The sequence below is a fragment of the Osmia bicornis genome, chromosome 1 (assembly GCF_907164935.1).
Source record: "Osmia bicornis bicornis chromosome 1, iOsmBic2.1, whole genome shotgun sequence".
NCBI classification, from domain to species: Eukaryota; Metazoa; Arthropoda; class Insecta; order Hymenoptera; family Megachilidae; genus Osmia; species Osmia bicornis.
Window position 1 is genome coordinate 9,473,283 of NC_060216.1, and position 19,201 is coordinate 9,492,483.

Genomic DNA, 19,201 nt, shown 5'->3' on the forward strand with positions numbered 1-19,201 from the left:
AAGATCTAAACTGTGTTGTTATGTTTGTTTTTGACGCCCTTAAATAAGAAAACTGATTAGAATATAAAATATAAATGATTATATATTAAATAGTTTGAATAAATGCGAAATTTAAGTAAAAATTTAAGTGTCCAAAATTAATTCCAATAGTGCATATGTGTATGTACATATGTAAGTCTAAATAACCTTTTGTTTCATACATTAAACCATCGCCTGTTGAACATCGATTCTGTTTTTAAAAAAAAACAAAAATTTCACGTATGGCTGCCGCTTCAAACGAATTTACAGACCAGTTGTCCCGTGGAACTCATAAAAATTTACTATAAAAAAGGAAATAGGTCAAACCGAATAAAAAAACATGGTGAACAACCGGCGAAACGCATGTTATGCTTTCTTTATGGTATACCGCATTGATTTATCGAGCCAGAAAGCCACGTTTACAATATACGAAGTCGCAAACTGGACAGAAAAGAAAATGCACGTTCCCACACCTAAAAGCCCACGTTCCTAAAAGCCCACGTTCAACTTCCCACGTTTAATCGCAACTCAAACGCGACGGGAAACAATCCAAGTTAATTACGAATCATTGATCGTTCTTCCGTAATTTATGTCGACAACCATAAACTTCGTTGATCAAGTTAACAACGCAAAGCAATTATTTACATTCCTGTTATATGTATCACTTTGAATTTGATACACGAGCTGCCGTCGAAGCACACTTCAGAATTGTCGATGCAATTTAATATCCATTCATTTTCGTTCTTACAAATCAGGCTGGCTGGTCAAACCGTAATATCAATAAAGAGATCTACTTGAATATGAAACGTTTGACTAATTCAATTCGCCTAAAACGTTCGAACAAATACGCGAAGAGAAAACTCTCGCACTAACTCGCATTCTGTTGCTTGTTCAAAACTTTTTGCCGAAAAATTCGACGAAACTCATTGAGCAAGCATCGCGCATCTTCTTCCTATTTTTCCGATTGAAACAACCTTCAGAAGTACGTCGTTTTCAATCGATAAAACAAAATTCGCTGAACAAGTTAAAAGCTACCCCAGAAACTGACTTCCAACAGCAGTGTTTTGAATAATGGAAACAGAGTTGGCACAAATGTTTTCCAAGCAATGTGGATTACTTTGACAGTGAGCAAATAGAAGTTGATGAATAAACGAATAAATTGTATTTTACTTGACTTGACTGAAACAGGGTTTTTTGAATAAAATAATATAGGATTATTCAAATTAAATGTCACGCTTTGATTTTGAGACGTACCAGCCGTACCATACAATAGGAATTCAGTCGCTTTTCGTTAGGCATGCATTTTTGAGAAAGTAGATTGAAATAATCAAAATACTGAATTCCACTACATAGGCACTTACAGTAGCAAAAACGCAAATTTACTAAGCGCCTTTAGGTGCCAACAGTAGTCAAAGGGTTGAATTGAAATTCATCAAACATAGATCGATTTCCCGTTGAAAGACATAAAAAAAGATTGTGTTTTACCACGAAAGGGATGAATCGATCGTTGAAGTATATCTTTGTCAAACCTTCGCGTACATAAATCGTTTCCTCGGCAAGAGTGACGCGAAAAGGCACTACACGAGGCGACGAAACCACAAAACGTGGCCATTGGCCGATTTCAACCACAGCTACGAACTAGCAGGGTATAGTATGGTTCAAGATTTTCAAGTGCTCCAACACACGTGAAAACGTTTCACCTTAGAATGGCAGACGCTTTCGTTTATCGTACAAATCCGTTTTCTCGCGTCTGAACAATTTTTATAAAGAAAAACTCGAGTTGATGTTAAGTAACAGTTTTTGTAACAATTTTTCTTAATTCCTATATAGAATTGATTAAAATATTTGATGTTATCGTTTAATGATTGCAATATATTATTTCGTATTTATTATAGAATACAACTAGAGTGCATTCAGTGACCATTACCAGGATTGCAGAGCAATATATTAGTTACTTTATCCCCTGCACATTAATTATTGTCAAACGTAAAATGTGTCGCATGTAAGACTCCTAGAAGCGGAACTTTCCAACCCGAACCTAATGTTTCCTACTGTCTTCATGAAACTTTAAACAGCTGCAGGTTTGAGCATGAAATGTATTTGTGTCGCATACTACATATAGCCAGGGACAAAAGGATAGCACGGTATATTACCTAAATAAGTTAGGCTTAAACTTTTGGAATATAAGAAAAAGTTAATGAGGTTTCAATTCTTATTCGAGACCAAATTTAATTACCGCAATTTGAAACTTTCTTAAACGATATTTTAATTATAAAAAGGATCTTCTACGGTGCTCGAAACTGCAAGAAAGATGAAGGAAATTAAATGTGCTCGGAACGCGAGTCGAAGAACAATAATCTTCAGTATCACCAATGTATAAGCACGCCTTCGACAAGAAACTAAAGTAAATTCAGTTTCCAAGAAGCACGTTTATAGAGCAAAGTTTCACAAAGCCATTACAAGTATCTAGCTGCGAGGCTAGTACTTTATCTACAAATCAATTGAAAGTGTACTGCCCTTAACAGTATACTCTATAACTGAGAACGATCATTTTATTCTCCGAAAATTTGATCGTGTCTGTGTTTCAATCACAAGAAAAATAAAAATATTTGAAAAAAAAAGTTTTCGATGGATAGTTATTAACGATCAAAACTCATTACAAGTTTGCTCGCCAACCAATTTCCCCGCAATATTAATTAACAGTCCGAACGCACAACAAGGCATAGGTATACACACCCCTACCTACATTTATGACAGCAGACGTGTTACGGAAATTTCCCTGGATCCGTAGTTCTTCCGGTACCTGTCACGACTTCATGTTTCCATCTCCACTTCCTGTTATGCGAGTCACTTCCTTCTCCACTTTACGTGACTATGAAGACTGCTACTTCCCCCAAAGAATTTCTTTAAACTTATACTACCTATGTAAGCAATTATCTCTCGACATTAACACAAGGAAAAATATAAAGCAATTATGATCATCAGGACAATGTCCCTTCTATAATACTAATATCACATTTTCTTTCTCTATGTTTCAGTATTTTCTTGTACGGACACTGAGACAAGTAACGAGACCACTGCTACGAGGGTTAACTCTTGCACAGCACTAGTATAGGATATGTGAGTATTTGATTATTATTATAACTATGACAATGCCACCAAATTTCAAAGTTTTTTGAGCCTTCGTCACACTAGCTCCCCAATAGGTACCAAGGAGCCGTCCGAAAGGTCGGCGACGTACGGAACTTATTGTTAGACTCTGTTCCCTCTGTCTCGAATGGGATTTGTTTTCTAATCAATGAAATCTATGATGTATGATCGGAATGAGTACCAAGTCTAATCAATCCATCAATTCTGCAATGTTATGTCGAATAATTTGGCCGCGAAAGCAAATAAATTTATTTGAAAGATTCCTGGAGCAAATAACGAGCCAACGGCCGATCATACTATGCTGCTGCGACACACCAGTGTGGCCTGCCATCGTGTTCAGGCATATAGCCTGAAGCATGCCAGCTATTGGCATCTGAGTGGGAGACAAAGAGCTTTGGTTCTAGCCGGGTATTGGACTATTGGATTCTCTTCTCCTCTCTCTCTCTCTCTCATCCTCACCTTCCATACTCTTCTACTGATCTCTACTGTTCTGCCATTACTTTTCTCTTTCACCTCTTCTTCGCACACCTTCCTTTTTTTTTCTTTCATCCATAGCAGCTTCGAGGATACGAAACTTATTAAACCACCCTAGCCAGCTGTCCATCCATGTTGATGAGAATTCCAAAGGCAAGAAAATTCAGATAATGACATCGTGTACGACTGACTATGTACAAATGTTGGTAAAGCACGATATCTTCAGTTGCTAAAAAACGGAAGACCATTCGATGGTGTAACGAATACACACGTGTTACTAGGAATTGATCGACGTTACTCGTATTCTTTGGCTCGCTACACAATACCAGTTCCATTTCATGTGTATCGTGTATGTGTTACAGAATACATAGTTTATTTTCGTCCATCGAACCATGGTTCAATGTCCGACGATGCAGGGTGGAATATTTTTACCGAAATATTGGATAAAACTTAGAATTTTGAACTCTGCTAAAAATAGCCATAGTTTTTCTGTTATAATAGGCCAATTATTATTTTACTGGAATTGCCAAATTTTTGTCAAAAATGAACTTGCCTCACTTTTATAATAAAGGATTCAAATGTAAAATAAAAAAAAAGAATCATTATAACGTCTGTGTCCGAATTCATTGCCGCTGTCTGACATATCGCTGACCTGTATCACTTATTCTGCGCGCTGCCTGCAGTAACACGACTCTTGGTGTTTTTTTCTTTTCTGTTCGGTTTAATTGTATTCAATATGTCTTGTTATTTGCAAATGATGTTCGTGTTACTCTACACATTTTTCATAAATCGGGAATACTTGAAAATATCAGCCTGTTTTTGACAACGTTAATTACAACGCCGACAATGGTATATGCTTCCAATAATTGGATATGCTGTGTACAATTATTGACGTGAATGGGATTTATTAACGAAGGCGGTAACCGCGCGTTGCACAAGTACCATATTCACTGTTCAATAATCTTATTTTGTGAAATGTAACATTTTGCTATTTAATCGATCTTTATAAATGGGTGTTTTTCTATACAGTGTTCTTGGGCAAAGTTTTTTTCACTGACGTCCTGTTATATTGCGCAAAGGCAAGAACAACACGTCGCATCATCATTTGAAAAGTCAAATCATATGAAAGTTAATGGATGAACGATGTCATCGGAATATCCGATCGTTTACAATATCGATTGCCTTTATCCATTCTTTTCTCTCCTCTTCCTTTTCTCTCTTTCTTCTCCGTGCACCGAAACGGAAGCAGTAAGTAACGTGCACCAATGAGAGACGGAAATAATGGGCAGAAGGCAGCTGTTGGCCACGACCCAGTTCGCCTATTTTCCCTGAGATCTTTCCCCTACCATTTCTTTCTTTCATTCCCCGTCGTTCCTTCCTTTATTTTCCTTTCTTCCTTCTCCTGCCTGCTTTTTTTCTGGCGTGACCGTTGAGAAGAAAAGATAACGGCCAGGAATGTGAAAACCTTTCGACTTTCGTCTTCCAATGCAGGTAGATCCCGAGAAAAACGAACTTCAAAATAGATTATTGCTACGACAAGGAAAAAACAAAATAACCATAGAGAAAACGAGAAGATAGTATCTAAAACGATTACGAACAATTTCATCTTTGAAAAAATACGATGAAATTGAAGAAGACCAACAATGATTGTAATTACAAACAAATTTCCTGTGAAAATTTTATAAAAGATAACGAAGACACAAAAACACCTGAATTCACGAGATAATTTAGAATTTTTATTAATCTACATACAAACACAACTTAAGTAGAAAAGGAAGGATAATAAAGACTACAGGAAAGAAATTCAAGCTGTAACAATTTCTTTTAGCAGAAATTGAGATAAGTGTACCAAACGAGTATTTTAATCGCCCTGCATTTCGTCGAATAAACAAGAAGGAAATGTTTGAGGTGGCAGATCGTGGATGTTCGATGTTCCCACAATTCAGCCTGTGATCGCAGAAGCGTTTCGATTTCGAACCTGTAATTGCTCACGAAAGGTTTACTCACGTGGCCGTTTGCCAACCTCTCTAAGGGTTATTGTCACAACCAGAGAGAAAGGAAAAGAGGCAGAGAAAGAATAAGAGATAGTAGTAAATATGCCGATTCAGCGAAGCGTTCCAAACTGATGTATTCTCGACTTACCCCCATTATAGTAAATCATTGCCATGAAAATTTCTTGTCCTTCTTATCACACCCATCACCCACGCACAGATTAATCAGCACTTGAGTGGGTTGAATCCTATTGCAACGTTATTTACGAAGCAATTGAAGACAATCGCCTTTAACGAATAATTAAATTCAAGAAAAATAATATTGCTGAATATTATTATTATGCAAGAAGATGGCGAGGAATATAAAACACAGAATTATTCATTGCACTGCTTTACACTGGAAGATAAATTTACTCGCAATTGATTCGGTATTCTAAGAGACACCTAAGCGATTGTAACAACATTGTGATTGAGACGCACTCGTCTAGACAGATTGATCTATCCGAGTGAGTCACGGAAAATCCGACTTCTAAGCATACGGAATCAGGATCCGCTAGTTCGAGTAGTTTCGAACAGTAACCGAGAGTAGACTGCCAATCGGTGAGCTTCATTACTTGTTGAATGCGACCCATTGTCTAACGCCGTTTGCCCTCCTAAATGGATTTCGAAGCGAGCCAATAAGACAATAAGCTCGCACAAAGGCGACCACTCGAACCTCCATTATATTCCCCTTGTACCATCCGCGGGATTTATAGAGAAAATGAGCCGAAGGAGGACAAAAAAATGTCGGCATTCGCTCGATCCCTTCGTTCGAATCAATTTATTTTATTCGTTCACTTCAATCATTCCTGCTATATACTTTGTGAAAATTCTATACAGATATATGCAAAATATTTGTATTCGCATGTACTTGGAAAAAATTGGAAAATTGAAAAAAATAATATTTGAAAATTTCATAATGCTACCTGGAAAATATGATCTGCTTAGAAAAAGTATCTGAACGCTAACAGGCAATCAATACCATTCTCTGGTACATATTATTAGTAACGAAGAAAATTTTGAACCATACTGAAAGACATACCGTATGTCAGAAAAAAAAAAATGAAACAGCTGATATCTGATATTAATTTCTCATTTTCATTCTTTATTAATTAAAGCGATGAGAGAGTTATTTTAATTCCGTGTTTCTTGTCCCCTGTACAAAGACAGAAAGAGTTATATAAAAATGGGAAAATAATATGGATAGAAAATGAAACAAAAATATTCCACCGTGATAACCGTGGATTCCCTAGCGACGGCTTATGAAAAAAAAATATCGAAACCATCCGTCGCTCTTTTGTGTTCATTCTTTGGCTTTATCGACATTTCTTTTTTTTTTTTCAAAGCGAGCAATGTTTTTTTTTTTTTGTTCGCGGAACGCAACCGTGGAGAATTATCCAAACCGAGACTGGACTTCGAACGCGAGAGAAGAATACGTAAGCAAAGCGACTGAAAAAGAAGCTACAGAGGAAATTCTCCGTGGAAACTCCGACGACAAACTTTTAACAGAGTTTTCCATTGCCGGACGAAACAATCATGACATAAACCATTCAAGCTACGCGTAGTGCTCCGCAGGGCGAAAGTCTATTTTCACTGGTGATTCGGGATCAGCTTGGAAACGGAACTTTTTGTTGAAACTTTTTCCCTCGTCGCTAACTAGTGTGCTTGTAATAAAAAGGAAGTTCAAGCGAACTAAGGTTATTTCGTCTCAATATAATTACCATAAGATGACATTTTTCTACCTCAGAGTTTGATCGATTTCTTTTCCTTTCTTTTCAAAGCGGACAAGGTTACTCAGAAAATGATGTTTTCCTTTACAAGCATCATTATCGTCTAGTTAAGGTATGGTATGTTAAATTTATTCATTACGGGTCGCTGTAAAACGCGTGGGTTCTATTCGTAAGTACACGTGCAGAATACAACAGCACGACCAACATCGACTCAGAGCTTGTTTTTCATTAACATACCGCGAGCTAGCTTTGTCAGAGATAAAGTACGTCTATCTGTGTATTATCTTTCCTTCAGCAACATCAACATAATTAATTAAAACGGAAAATTCTCTCCTTGTTCTTTTCACCTGTTTTCATAATCTGTTTTCACCCTTCTCCTTACAGAATCTGTTAAAAACTGTTAAAAATTCGCATTTTTTTCAAAATTCCAAAATTCTAAGATTTTAAGATTCCAAAAGAAATAACTTTCTGAATAAAAGGGAGAAGTTCAATATGGTTACTTCGTTTTACTATCTAAAACATGCATCAACGAACAATTTCTTGCGCAAAGGAAAATTAGTACGAGTATTCCCCGGTGTCCGCTCAAATGATTCGATAAGAATGTGTTAAAGACAGGTTTTGTGCGACCGGAACGTTCGTTATCGATCGTCAAACATTCTCCTTTTGTGAAAACTAGCGGTTCCAGAGGTCGGAACTGAGTTTGATTAACCCGGAAACCAATACATGCATCGAACACTCGTTACTGCTTTTCGCTGATGCGCCCTTGACGCTCTTTCCACGGATGAAGCTACCCCATAGGGGGTCAGGGTCGCATCTTCCTTCGCTCGATTTCTGATAGATCTTCATCACGCTTCATCGGTGCAATGATTTCAATGTACAATTGCCGATACTAGACTCTTCATAAAATTGACTCTAATCAATCTCTAATTACAGATACACGCCTTGTTAAGCGAACTGAATTATTTATGCCAAATTATATTATTCATCCAATTCAAATCGAACCGGGATTCGTTTCCGCCTCACCATCACAAAATCCCACATTACTGTTGATCGCACACTAAGAATTGATGGGATATGAATATATATGTATGTATATGTATGTATACGTACTCAGTTTGGAAATGAACTCCGTTTATTCGGCTTTCCGTTCGTGTATTGACTCGAGGAAGGATCAAGAACGAATGAATGTACGATCACGTTTCGGCACGGCTGCTGCCGCGCGCCAATGATTCGACTGTTTATTTACAGGGATTATCTCTGTTTGGGATTAACTCTACCGATTTCGTCGCCATAAAATATAACAGTTATTATATTTTATAGGGAACAATTCTTTCATTTTCTTCATCAGTGAAACTGTTGTCTGAAAATATAAACATTTTTATTCCATTGAATAAATGCTTTTCTAAACTTTCTGCGAATATAATAAAATGACAGAGGTATAAATATCTGACATTTCCGGAATGAAATCTGAACTCATGTCAGAACTTTACGTACATGTATAACAGATTTTAATTCTGTGTCAGTCAAAGTATGAGATTACGCAGCTAATAAAATTGCGATTTATTTTCCTTCCAGAGAAATCTTTTTCCGTTCTCTTATCTAGAGAAATGTACTCGGTTTGCGTGAAATTTATGATGTAAATAAAAACTGACGTACTGAAATGATTGAGATTAAAATTCGTCGAAGTTAAGTCTACTAAATTATAAACTTATTCAAAGGAAATACATGAAGCTGGGTAAAATTTAAAGAAAGAATGTTAGATGGCACAAAGTTTAAATGATATAATGTTTTAAATAGGAAGTGAAATTTATGGATTCTTTAGTGTTAAACAATTGCACGTTATAAACTGTTAGAACTCGAAACTGAGTAATATTTGTGGTAAATTAAATGTATGTACGTATACAGTAGCTTCTCTAATTACTAAGCTACTACGAATCCCAAAGTGGACCAATGTAATTGTTCTACGAGGTTTATCGAATCTTGGCACCGCACAGGCAGGATATTAACTCTCGTGGCGACGTTCTACAAACTTGGCATTATTGGCAAACATAGAACACGAATTATTATACCGAAACGAAAGGCCATCTCGTAAATAGCCTAAAATCGAAATGAAATTACTATCTCAAATTCAAAAAATCTCTGTACAATCGTGCAAGGTTTACACGCGAAACAAGATTCTATTTTCCTTCTCGTTACGTATTCGATGAAACGAATGACGACAATATGCCAAACGAGTCTCGTTTCCTGCAGGAGATCCTCGTTACATTCTTCATGAACTTGCGGACGAAATCCCCTAGAGCCACTGCTTCACTTTCTTAGTCTTTTCGCCACTGTCACTTTCATGTTTCCTCTATTCGTCCTCCTTAAATGGAATTTACCTTTCTCCGGATCCTTGTACGACATTATTTATTCGCAAAGAAACACGATTGTCTATACAATACGAGATAGAGCATTTAAGTAAGTAAAATATGAAATCTTGATCTCTATTTGTTATGCAATTTCAGAATTTTAGGATTTTAGAACAGCGAGGGAGCAATCTGCTTCTTGGGAGCAAACCAACCCTGACCCCTGCCTAGTTACCCCAGTGATAATAACGCTAAGATTTCAAGGGTGCAAAAGTAGCACCCCCTATTATATCCTTTTAAAACAACTTCTTCAACAAAAAACGACCTCTAGTAAGAAAGAATCATGAACTTGAGAAACGGTTTACCGATGCACAATGCAATTTCTACTGACGTCTAAGAAACAGACCTGGTTGTTCCTTGTTCGTGAGGTCACGGCTTACATTCCTCGAATTCCTATCTCTCGTCTCCACGTGTTGCCAGCCGAGACTGCAAGTTATTTTTCTCAAATTCGACAAAAGATTCGTCGTGTGTAGCTAACGAAAACGTCGATACGCGTTGTTAAAAGAACGCCAAGGCCTTTCGAGCGCAATCCTGTTCTTCCGGGGTGAATACAATATACTTGAAAATATTTCTATATTCTTCCGCCGCGAGCTTATCAATTTCTCTTCTATTCGACTCTGTAGTGGAACAAGAGAACGATGATGTTAGTGGGAAGCATTCTTATTTACGGCAGTAGATAGAAAAGAAGTCGTTCGCTTGCACGCAGCTGCGGTTGATGCTCTCCGGTGATATTTTCCTCTTTTAGTCTGTCCCTTTTCTGCGACCACAAACACGCGTGCATTCTATCTTGACACGCACAGGACAGACGATGAAGCAATGCCGAGAAAAGAGAAGACTGTCTTACTCTTCTACCAACCACCCTTCCTGGTTCTGCCCCTTCCTTTCTTCTTTGTATTTCCCACGGCGTCTCCTCTTCTCTCGCACAATTTCCTCCCACTTTTGCAAAGCCGCCTGCCTTCTGCGTTCATCCCTAGAAGGAGGAAGGAAGCTCGCGAAGGAGGGTGAGTAGAGAATGCAGCGATCTTGGCATTCCACGCGATCCTAAGCCATATTAAATCTATCTAACGGGTGACCCACTGACGACCGCGAGACGCTACTTCGCTAAGTCTCCACTTTAAACCGTATTTTTTCCTATAATCGTCACTGTTTACATTCCGCCACGTTCTGCTTGATCTATCTCATCGATTCGATACCAATCGTATGATCTCAATGTCGTGCATCTTTTTTTTTATCTCCCGTGTCTTCTTCCGATAGCCAAAGAATAATTGTTTTTATGACGCTTTTATTTACCTTGTATTAATCACTTTATATTTGGCATGAAATCTCGTATCCATATCCGCAATGGAAGAACTTTGATTTTACATTTATGAGCTTTGGGCTCCAAAAGCGTATTTAGTAAAAATATACGAGCACTTCTAAGTTGTCAAGAATTAATCTGCCAGCAGAGAATTTTTCATAAAAAGCGAAGGTAGTCAATTAGGATTTATCTACTACAAATATTTTTCGTTTCATCCTCTCATATACTCATGGCTTTAGTAACGTGACGATTCAAGCAGTGTAAACAGCGTAAAATATAGGACGGAATATTCAATGAAGAGAAATGGAAAATTCAGAATGAAACGTGATTTAACAATCCGATTGAACGAATGCATATTTTTCGCTGTACTGCAGATACAATTGTTTCCTAACAGAAGTTTACTTGAATTTATTTAATGCGAAGCCATCCAAATGAAATGTTTAAGAAGAATAAGAAAAATAGGATGGAAGACAGGAGAGAACGATTTATCTCAAGAGACATTAAAGTGGATCACTTGATCGAGAAAAGTTTCCGAGAGGTGAGGCGAGATCAGAATCACCGATAGACTGTCTGCCCGCACATTATTTCTCGTTCGGCCTGTAGATTGCTATGGGGATTCATAACCACAACTAATAAGGAGTGACACATAATGATAGGCACCAGCTACCTAACCCAGACTGCTAATAAGACAGGGATTATCATGTAAATGGAGATCAAAAGGATTGATATTGATCTATTTGTAACACCTTGGAAAAATGAACAAAATAATCGTCACTGATTTGATTATTACATTATTCATACGTGGATGATACTTGCAATTTCATAAAAGTCCATAAAGGTCATACAGTTGTCTATAATTAAAATTAGTTATCAAGTTGCAATTACGTCAGTAATGGTAAAGTTACCTCCAGAATGGTTTAGACATACTAGTGTACAGGCATTGATAGAGAACCCTGCTGTATATACCAGCGAGATTGAAGTGTATATATCATGAGCAGAGAATATGCTATTTCCAGGATACGACATCCTTCAACATTCACCTTTGACTATGTACCAATACGAACTTCCTAACAAGGAACGAGTAATTCCTCTAATTAGATGATAGCATCAGTCGCATACATGTCATACGTATGAATCTATTTCTTGTATTTCGTATTTATTACAAACATTCAAAGTCTTACGATGAGATTTCAAAGGATTTATTATCTTTTAAATCTTTACCTTTTATCTTATTATTTCTTAACAATTTCATTATTGCACGACTCGATATCGTCAATGCCAAATTTTCGATCATAAAACGCGTTAATTCTTTTATTTCGTGAAAATCGGTATATTTACAAGTTCCCAGCTTCAAGCGTAACCTTACACCTCTCCGTCGAGGTAACTAAAGATTGTTGGGCCGATTATCCGGATGGATTTCAGCTTAGGACGAGAAGCAAGGTGTCGTTAATCCGAATCCGCAGAAATTTAGGGCTTCGAGCGGTGCCGCCTATGCTCCGGATTTTCGGAAACTTTAAAAACCCGTGCAATCGCCTGGGTTACAAAGATATACCGAACAAGGAACACACACACACACATGCACATTCACCTCCACGTAGATAGAGTGGGAGGAAGAGAGAGAGAAATAGGCGAATTTCGGTGTTTGGCAGCAAACGTTAGAAACTCGAGGGGTGAGCTTCTGGAGCGCAATGCGCCATCTGGCAGCTACCCAGAATTTCCATCCCTCTTTCACTTCTACCATCTCTTTCTCACCCAACACTGACGCACCCACCTTCACTTTTCTCCCTCTTCCTCTCTCTCTCGGCCAGTACATGCAAAAAAGGGGGTAGAAGGAAGAGCGAAGAAAGGGATATTCTCTTAAAGACAAAGACAAGAAAATGAAACACGTAGACAGCGTATACACGTTTAGTATAGTTTCTTCCCTTTCTCGTTTCAGTCTATTTTATGTTTTGTTCCACATCGAAACGAGAGTATTTCTATCTTCCTTTGTTCTCTTTCTATTCCTCCTTCTCTCATCTGCTTCCTTACGACAGCAGTCTTAGTTCTATGGGTCGAAAGAGAGCGATAACGTTCTGCTGTTGTCGGAGACCTCCTTCCCCGAGCCCTTGGATTCCTCGACGTGTTTTCTTTGCATTTTAATCAACCCCCTGGCTATGCTTCTCGAGAACCATTTTGGTCAGCTTCGTCGTTGACACCCATGGTTTCGTTTCATTTCACGATATTGGTCATAGACGTACTTAGAGAAAAGACATACTACAATTAATTCGATTAATTATAGCCGCTTAATATTCTTCATGTTTCACTTCAATTCCCTTATTTCTCGTGAAAAGGGTCACAATACTTGGCGTTTTTCATGTCTCAACGATGAAATGAATGTTAGATTATTACGACGACCCTACGAAAGGAGCAGACATCTCATAGCTGTGCACCCTCGTTGACTTCTATGAATATGCATCGCAGACACCACAAAACCGCCTCTTATTTTCTCACGTCTTTCTTCGAAGTCCCTTTGCTTCTTTCCAACGTCGCAAAGAATACATTTGCAATATCGTTTGTCGGACGAATATTCATAATTCTACCCCTCGAGTTTCGTATAACTTAGCTAGTTTGCAGAGATCCCTAACAAAGCGACAAGTAGAATCTCCTGACAATGATAAACTTGTTCTTCCTTTAATCAAATTGTTAATTAGGTTATTTTTATTATTTTACTTTCTGATTGTCGTAGAAGAATTTTCATATTGCATTTTTGCTATAATTTCAAACGTAAACGCTTTGTGTCCGGACGGCTACAGTGGCGAAAGGATCATTATGGTAATAGCGAATAATTAACTCTAACAAATCCAATTACTGAGAATATCATAAAGCAAGGGGTTAACACTTGCAGCGCACGCGGATATTACTACCGTATGGCGATCGAAACGATTAAGAAGAAAATTCAATTATCGCGAATGCTTTGTAAAGCGGACAGCGGATTCGATGGTGCAGTGGCATATGCAGTTTTACGAATGCGGCCGAAAGTGCAACGAACCTGCAGCACTCCTGCAGCCGCGTATACCGACAGACGGGACCGACGACCCGATCGATCGAGACCACTCGATTACCGGTGCAGACGAGCTTCTTCTTGGTATGCTAATCATTGTTTAGTAGAAACGTTTCTCTCATATGAACGTGACACCCATCTATGCAAGACACTAGGAAGTTCGAAATAAAATATTGAAAAACAGCGTAAAGTGCCGGCAAACGAGCGCTGGCGAGAAATGCGAGGAACAAATATAGAGAAAATGAGTTTTCTTGGACTTTCGCACAATTAAACTATAATAATATTATACTGTTAGTGAAATTGTACAAGTCACAAGCTAGAAATTAAAAAAGTTTTTCATACACTTGTATTGAATATGTTGGATGTAAAATAAAGCTGGTTTTAATCTTTACCTATTAAGTTGCTAAGAAATGATAATTTACTTCGTTAAAATATTCGTATCAATATTCTACGACCATGAACGGCTCTGACGTGTATTATTCAGGCCGCAATTCACTGCAACGAATTTTGATAAGATACTTGCTAGGTAGTTCGATAAATACCATAATATACTCATAAATATGGAAAACGAGAATATTTGTTTAACCTCATTTTATCTCTAAGCCATCAAACTATTAAAAAACAAGGATAACATACTAAATATTTGCATACCTAAAAAGTTTTATTGTTCTTAAAGAAAAAATAAAATGGAAAAATCAGTGACGATTTTTCGAAATGGCGTACATTTCTGGGAAAATAAAACGAGTCAAAGTGAACGAGCACGCAACAATGAGTGAGGTTCACGTGTGAATTATTCACGACGTGATGCAAAAATTCCGATCTCGTAACTTGAACCCGTGTAAATTTGATACAACGAGCAACGTATTGAATTCCAACCAAAAGAAGAATTTTTCTGTACGTGTCATGAACGAAGATTAGTTTAAAATGCAACTCAACGAGAAAAAGGAAAATCCTGTCAAACAATTTTATCGTTTCTAATAAATCAGAATATTATGAAAATTCTATGAAGTGTTATTCTATTGTAATTCACATGATCTATTCATAGTACAATCGGTATTAAACTGTTATGTTCGTTGTCTAAACAAATTTTTATAAAAAAGCTTGAGATTCAATTTCCTCGTAAACAAAGCTAAATATTATTCTACCGTTTTATTTTAGTTATTGTTACACGATTGTGCCATCCGTTTCTCGATTGTGCCATCAATATTGGGTCACCGTGTATAAAAATGAAATGATAAACCTATAGTTGAAACAGAATTAGGCTACAGGCTATTTGTTATAAAATTGCAAAATGAAATTAATTACTTTTTAAATATCTATGAATATTCCAAATCTGAGACACCGAGCAATGTTGGTTAATTCTGCTAGTTTTAAATAAAAATCTTTAAATATTCATACGTATATTAAAAATCATGGTAGAGACAGTTTTATTTCATATGATTCCGTGTCAAATACTAGAAGACAGAAACGACTGACGAATTTTTTTCGTCTTAATCAACTGCTCGTAATTTGTAGGTATACTATACATGTAACATCAGTTACCTTGACACAGTGACACAAACGTAAGCAGAGGCAGACCGGTCTGACCTAGTTTTGATATCCTCTACTTACTGGTCCTTATTCCGCCGTTTCGCGTGTGTTACCCCGGTATTCTAGATTCTCAAAAGATACAATGCGCTTTTACGCGTTTACAACAATCGAGATCCATGCTATTTATAACGTGGGAACAAAATTCGACTGATAATCAGGTTAAATAAATATTAAAAAAGGAATTAAATAATTAATACCTCAAGCACAGACACTTTGATGGTCCTGAGGGGACCTGTAAGTGGGTCACTATAAACCCATTCATATCTTTTCTTATTTTTTATTACCTAACAATTTTAATTTTTACATATAACAGGTTTAAAAATTGTTTTTATTTGAAAGTGTATATGGGCAGCAAAGTAGATATAAGTAAATTACGAATAAATCATAATCAAACAACATTTATTCTATAAATATTAATAGTGTAATATATTAATGTATCTATGGCAATTTTTACATATCATTAATATGTATTATTATTTGCAACACACACGAAACACTTCCAACGCTTTTGAATTATTATTGTTTCTAATGTTGCATGTATGTATATCCATAAATTGAGCTATATAATTAAAATAATTTACATCGTATAATTAAATGTTCTATGACGTTTGAATAAGAATGTATACATGTACGTCCTTCGTAAAAAGGTTGATATTTATTGATTTTTCCAAGACCTTGACAGAAGCGATATTTGATGGGCTTCAAATAGATCAATAAATCATTGAAGCTCGATTGTATGTACATTCCTAAAGTAACTTCGTGACCCTTTTTTCCTTGGTCTCGTCAAGAGAGCGAAAAAGAGACTAGCCCCTGAATGAATGTACTCGAGAATCAGAGAATCTCTTTCTCTTTTTCCTACAGCCCCGGGCTGAAATCTTACACGCCACTAATTGCTACCATTGTCTCTGATGGGGAAGAGCGAAGTACCGCTACCAACCTGCAACCACCCCCTACCTTTCTCGCTAAATCTTATCCTACTCGTCCATCTGGGCTTCTTCTGTCTGCCAAAAATCTCGGTTACTCGTTTGCAACACGAAGATTTTACTCTCGTCAAATATAAAACGAATATAGCATAAGCAATTTAATTTAATAGTACCATTTAGAATTTCTTTCTTATTTTTCACGAACTAAGTACTTACGTTTCTTGAATTAATATTATACGCTGCACAAAGAACATTTTGCCTTTTACATAGAATGATAATGGAAATAATGGTTTGCGCGACTGAAATATCATTAAGCCAGCTGTAGGAACAATAAGAAACGCCATAAGAACCTTTTCTTTTCTCTAGTACCATTCGTTCGCTCGTATTTTCTTTTTAATATAATACTCGTACAATTGTTGTATCAATTTTCATTGAAATTAAGCTCCTATGACATGAAGATTTATCATGAAAATCAAGTTCAAATGACTATTATAAAAGAAAAGTGATAATTTGGGTAAAACATTCGCGTTAACAAAAGATTCTAGAAAAGCTATTAAAACTAATAATTCATCATTTTCGATATAAACGATCTCTTTTTATTTAGAAGTTAAACATCTTTAGGATTAAATGACCTGAAAACCGCGAAGTACGTTGAAAATAATAATCCAGGCCGTGGTAAGTCGGAAAACGATCAAAGTTAAAGTCAAAAGGAACAAAGAAGCGTTAGCAGAACAATTTTCTGCTCATAAAATGCTGCGTCGAAGAGTATCGCGTTTTGGAATATTGCGTGAGAGTGTGCGCGGATGGTTTGCAAGTTAGATCGCGTATATCTATAACACTTGAAAAGCGGATTGCTTCTTCGAAGGGGAAACCATCCGGATTGCTGATGTTCGTTGAATGCCCGTCGAAGTATCTGAGCAAAGTTCACCGACTCTGCTGGCTTGGCCTATTTTTTCAGATACGCGTTGGGCTGCGCTTTCTTCCCACCCCTCTTTGCTCCACGCCTAACCCTAACCACCCCGTTGTGCCTCCTTTTTTTTTTTGAAAGAAGCTGAGTGCATGACTACATCTAAGCTAAGCCACACGTACTTTGTGTCAAAACGTCTGAGATAAAAGAGGGAGCATTACCCTCTGTGCGAAAAATGGAAGACCCTTGCGACCATCTTTCCCAGACCCAAGTATAGCATCTTCGATATTTCTGATACCACTTGATAATTTCTTCATTTTTTCTCTGATAATATAAATGATAATGGAAACTGATAAAGCTCTGAACAAGAAATATAATTTATCACTGTGCATCTTGAATATTTACTAATACTCGACAGATATGCACGAAGATCCAGTTAATACACAGACCAACATACGAATAAATATACAATACAGGTAGCCGTAAGATCGTTAATCCACGGGTAATGTTGGTTCTGTAACTGTAATCGGATCATGCTCTCCATGGATTTACTCCGTGTGTTTCAGGCTCGGCGGTTTGATTGGATTTGTGGTTGGGCCTGGATTTGGTATTAAGAAGGATGGGTTGGACACTCACCGGTCTTGGGGTGGCTTTGGTCATTGTCGTCGTGGCTGGCGCCGCCCTGGCACTGTGCAGAAGGTGATTGCACCACAATTTTAACCACCCTTATTCATTAACTAACGCATCCCTTGATAACATCCCTTTCGAATTACTTAAATATTTATGCACGAAAAATGATATTTGTTGTATCTCACAATTTTTAAGTTCGATTCTGTCAAAAGCAGAAGGTTCTAACTACTTTATATTTTGAAAAGTCCAAGGTTTCTTGTGTAATCTTTGCAACAGAAGTTTTTATTAAAGAGCTTATGAAACAAAGAGAAATTGATGTGTTCTAGTTTGTTAATAGAAGTTCGAGCTTCGAGGCAAAACCGTCCGTCCCTTTAACTTTACTGCTGAACACACTATAAACATGCTCAAAGTATTTTGTTTCTTCTAAATAACATTTTCTTCCACAAAGGGTTAGTCAATTTTTTAATTAAAATAGGTAGAAATAATTTAATACAATTTAAGACAATTTTAGAATCTTTAAACTACCACAACTATTGTGACTTTTTACTTATGAAATTGCAACATTTTGTTAAATGTTTTGTTAAAAAGAAAAGGTTTGATATTTTTCTTTTAAAGTCAAGGCTCACGTTTCCCAGCATTTTCTCGTATTACGTAAGAATATACACGCGAATACTGGTAAATGCTACACGTGCAACAGGTTAAAGGGTCATTCAGTCACCAATTGTATCAGGAACTTCTTATCTGCCATTTTCTGTACATGACTCCATTCTTGTTCAAGTAAATCGAAACAGTAAACACTCCTCCGAGTTCAGAGAAAAATACCAATGCTGGATAAAATAGTATTTCAAACAAGAAATAAAAGTACTTTTATAAATTGTTTTCCAAACCGTGTTATATAAGAACATCGTGCGCGTCTAGTTGAAAAGGTACGAATATATTATATATGCAACTCAATCATCTCAAGTAGCTCGTACGAATTAGAATTTATAACGCTACTTTATCGAGCA

General features: G+C 36.9%; 2 protein-coding genes across 6 annotated transcripts in view; one reads left to right on the forward strand and one right to left on the reverse strand.

The window, feature by feature from the left end:
* LOC114882892 (synaptotagmin-5) overlaps positions 1-19,201 on the reverse strand; it is a 111,694-nt gene that overhangs the window by 79,966 nt on the left and 12,527 nt on the right. The window lies entirely within an intron of this gene.
* The window catches only part of LOC114882891, a 52,545-nt gene that overhangs the window by 22,022 nt on the left and 11,322 nt on the right, over positions 1-19,201 (forward strand). The window contains exons 2-3 of the mRNA XM_029200054.2: positions 3,057-3,138; positions 18,131-18,263. Coding sequence (XP_029055887.1) covers positions 18,184-18,263 — 80 coding nt within the window. The 5' untranslated portion in view covers positions 3,057-3,138; positions 18,131-18,183. The remainder of the gene's footprint in view (positions 1-3,056; positions 3,139-18,130; positions 18,264-19,201) is intronic.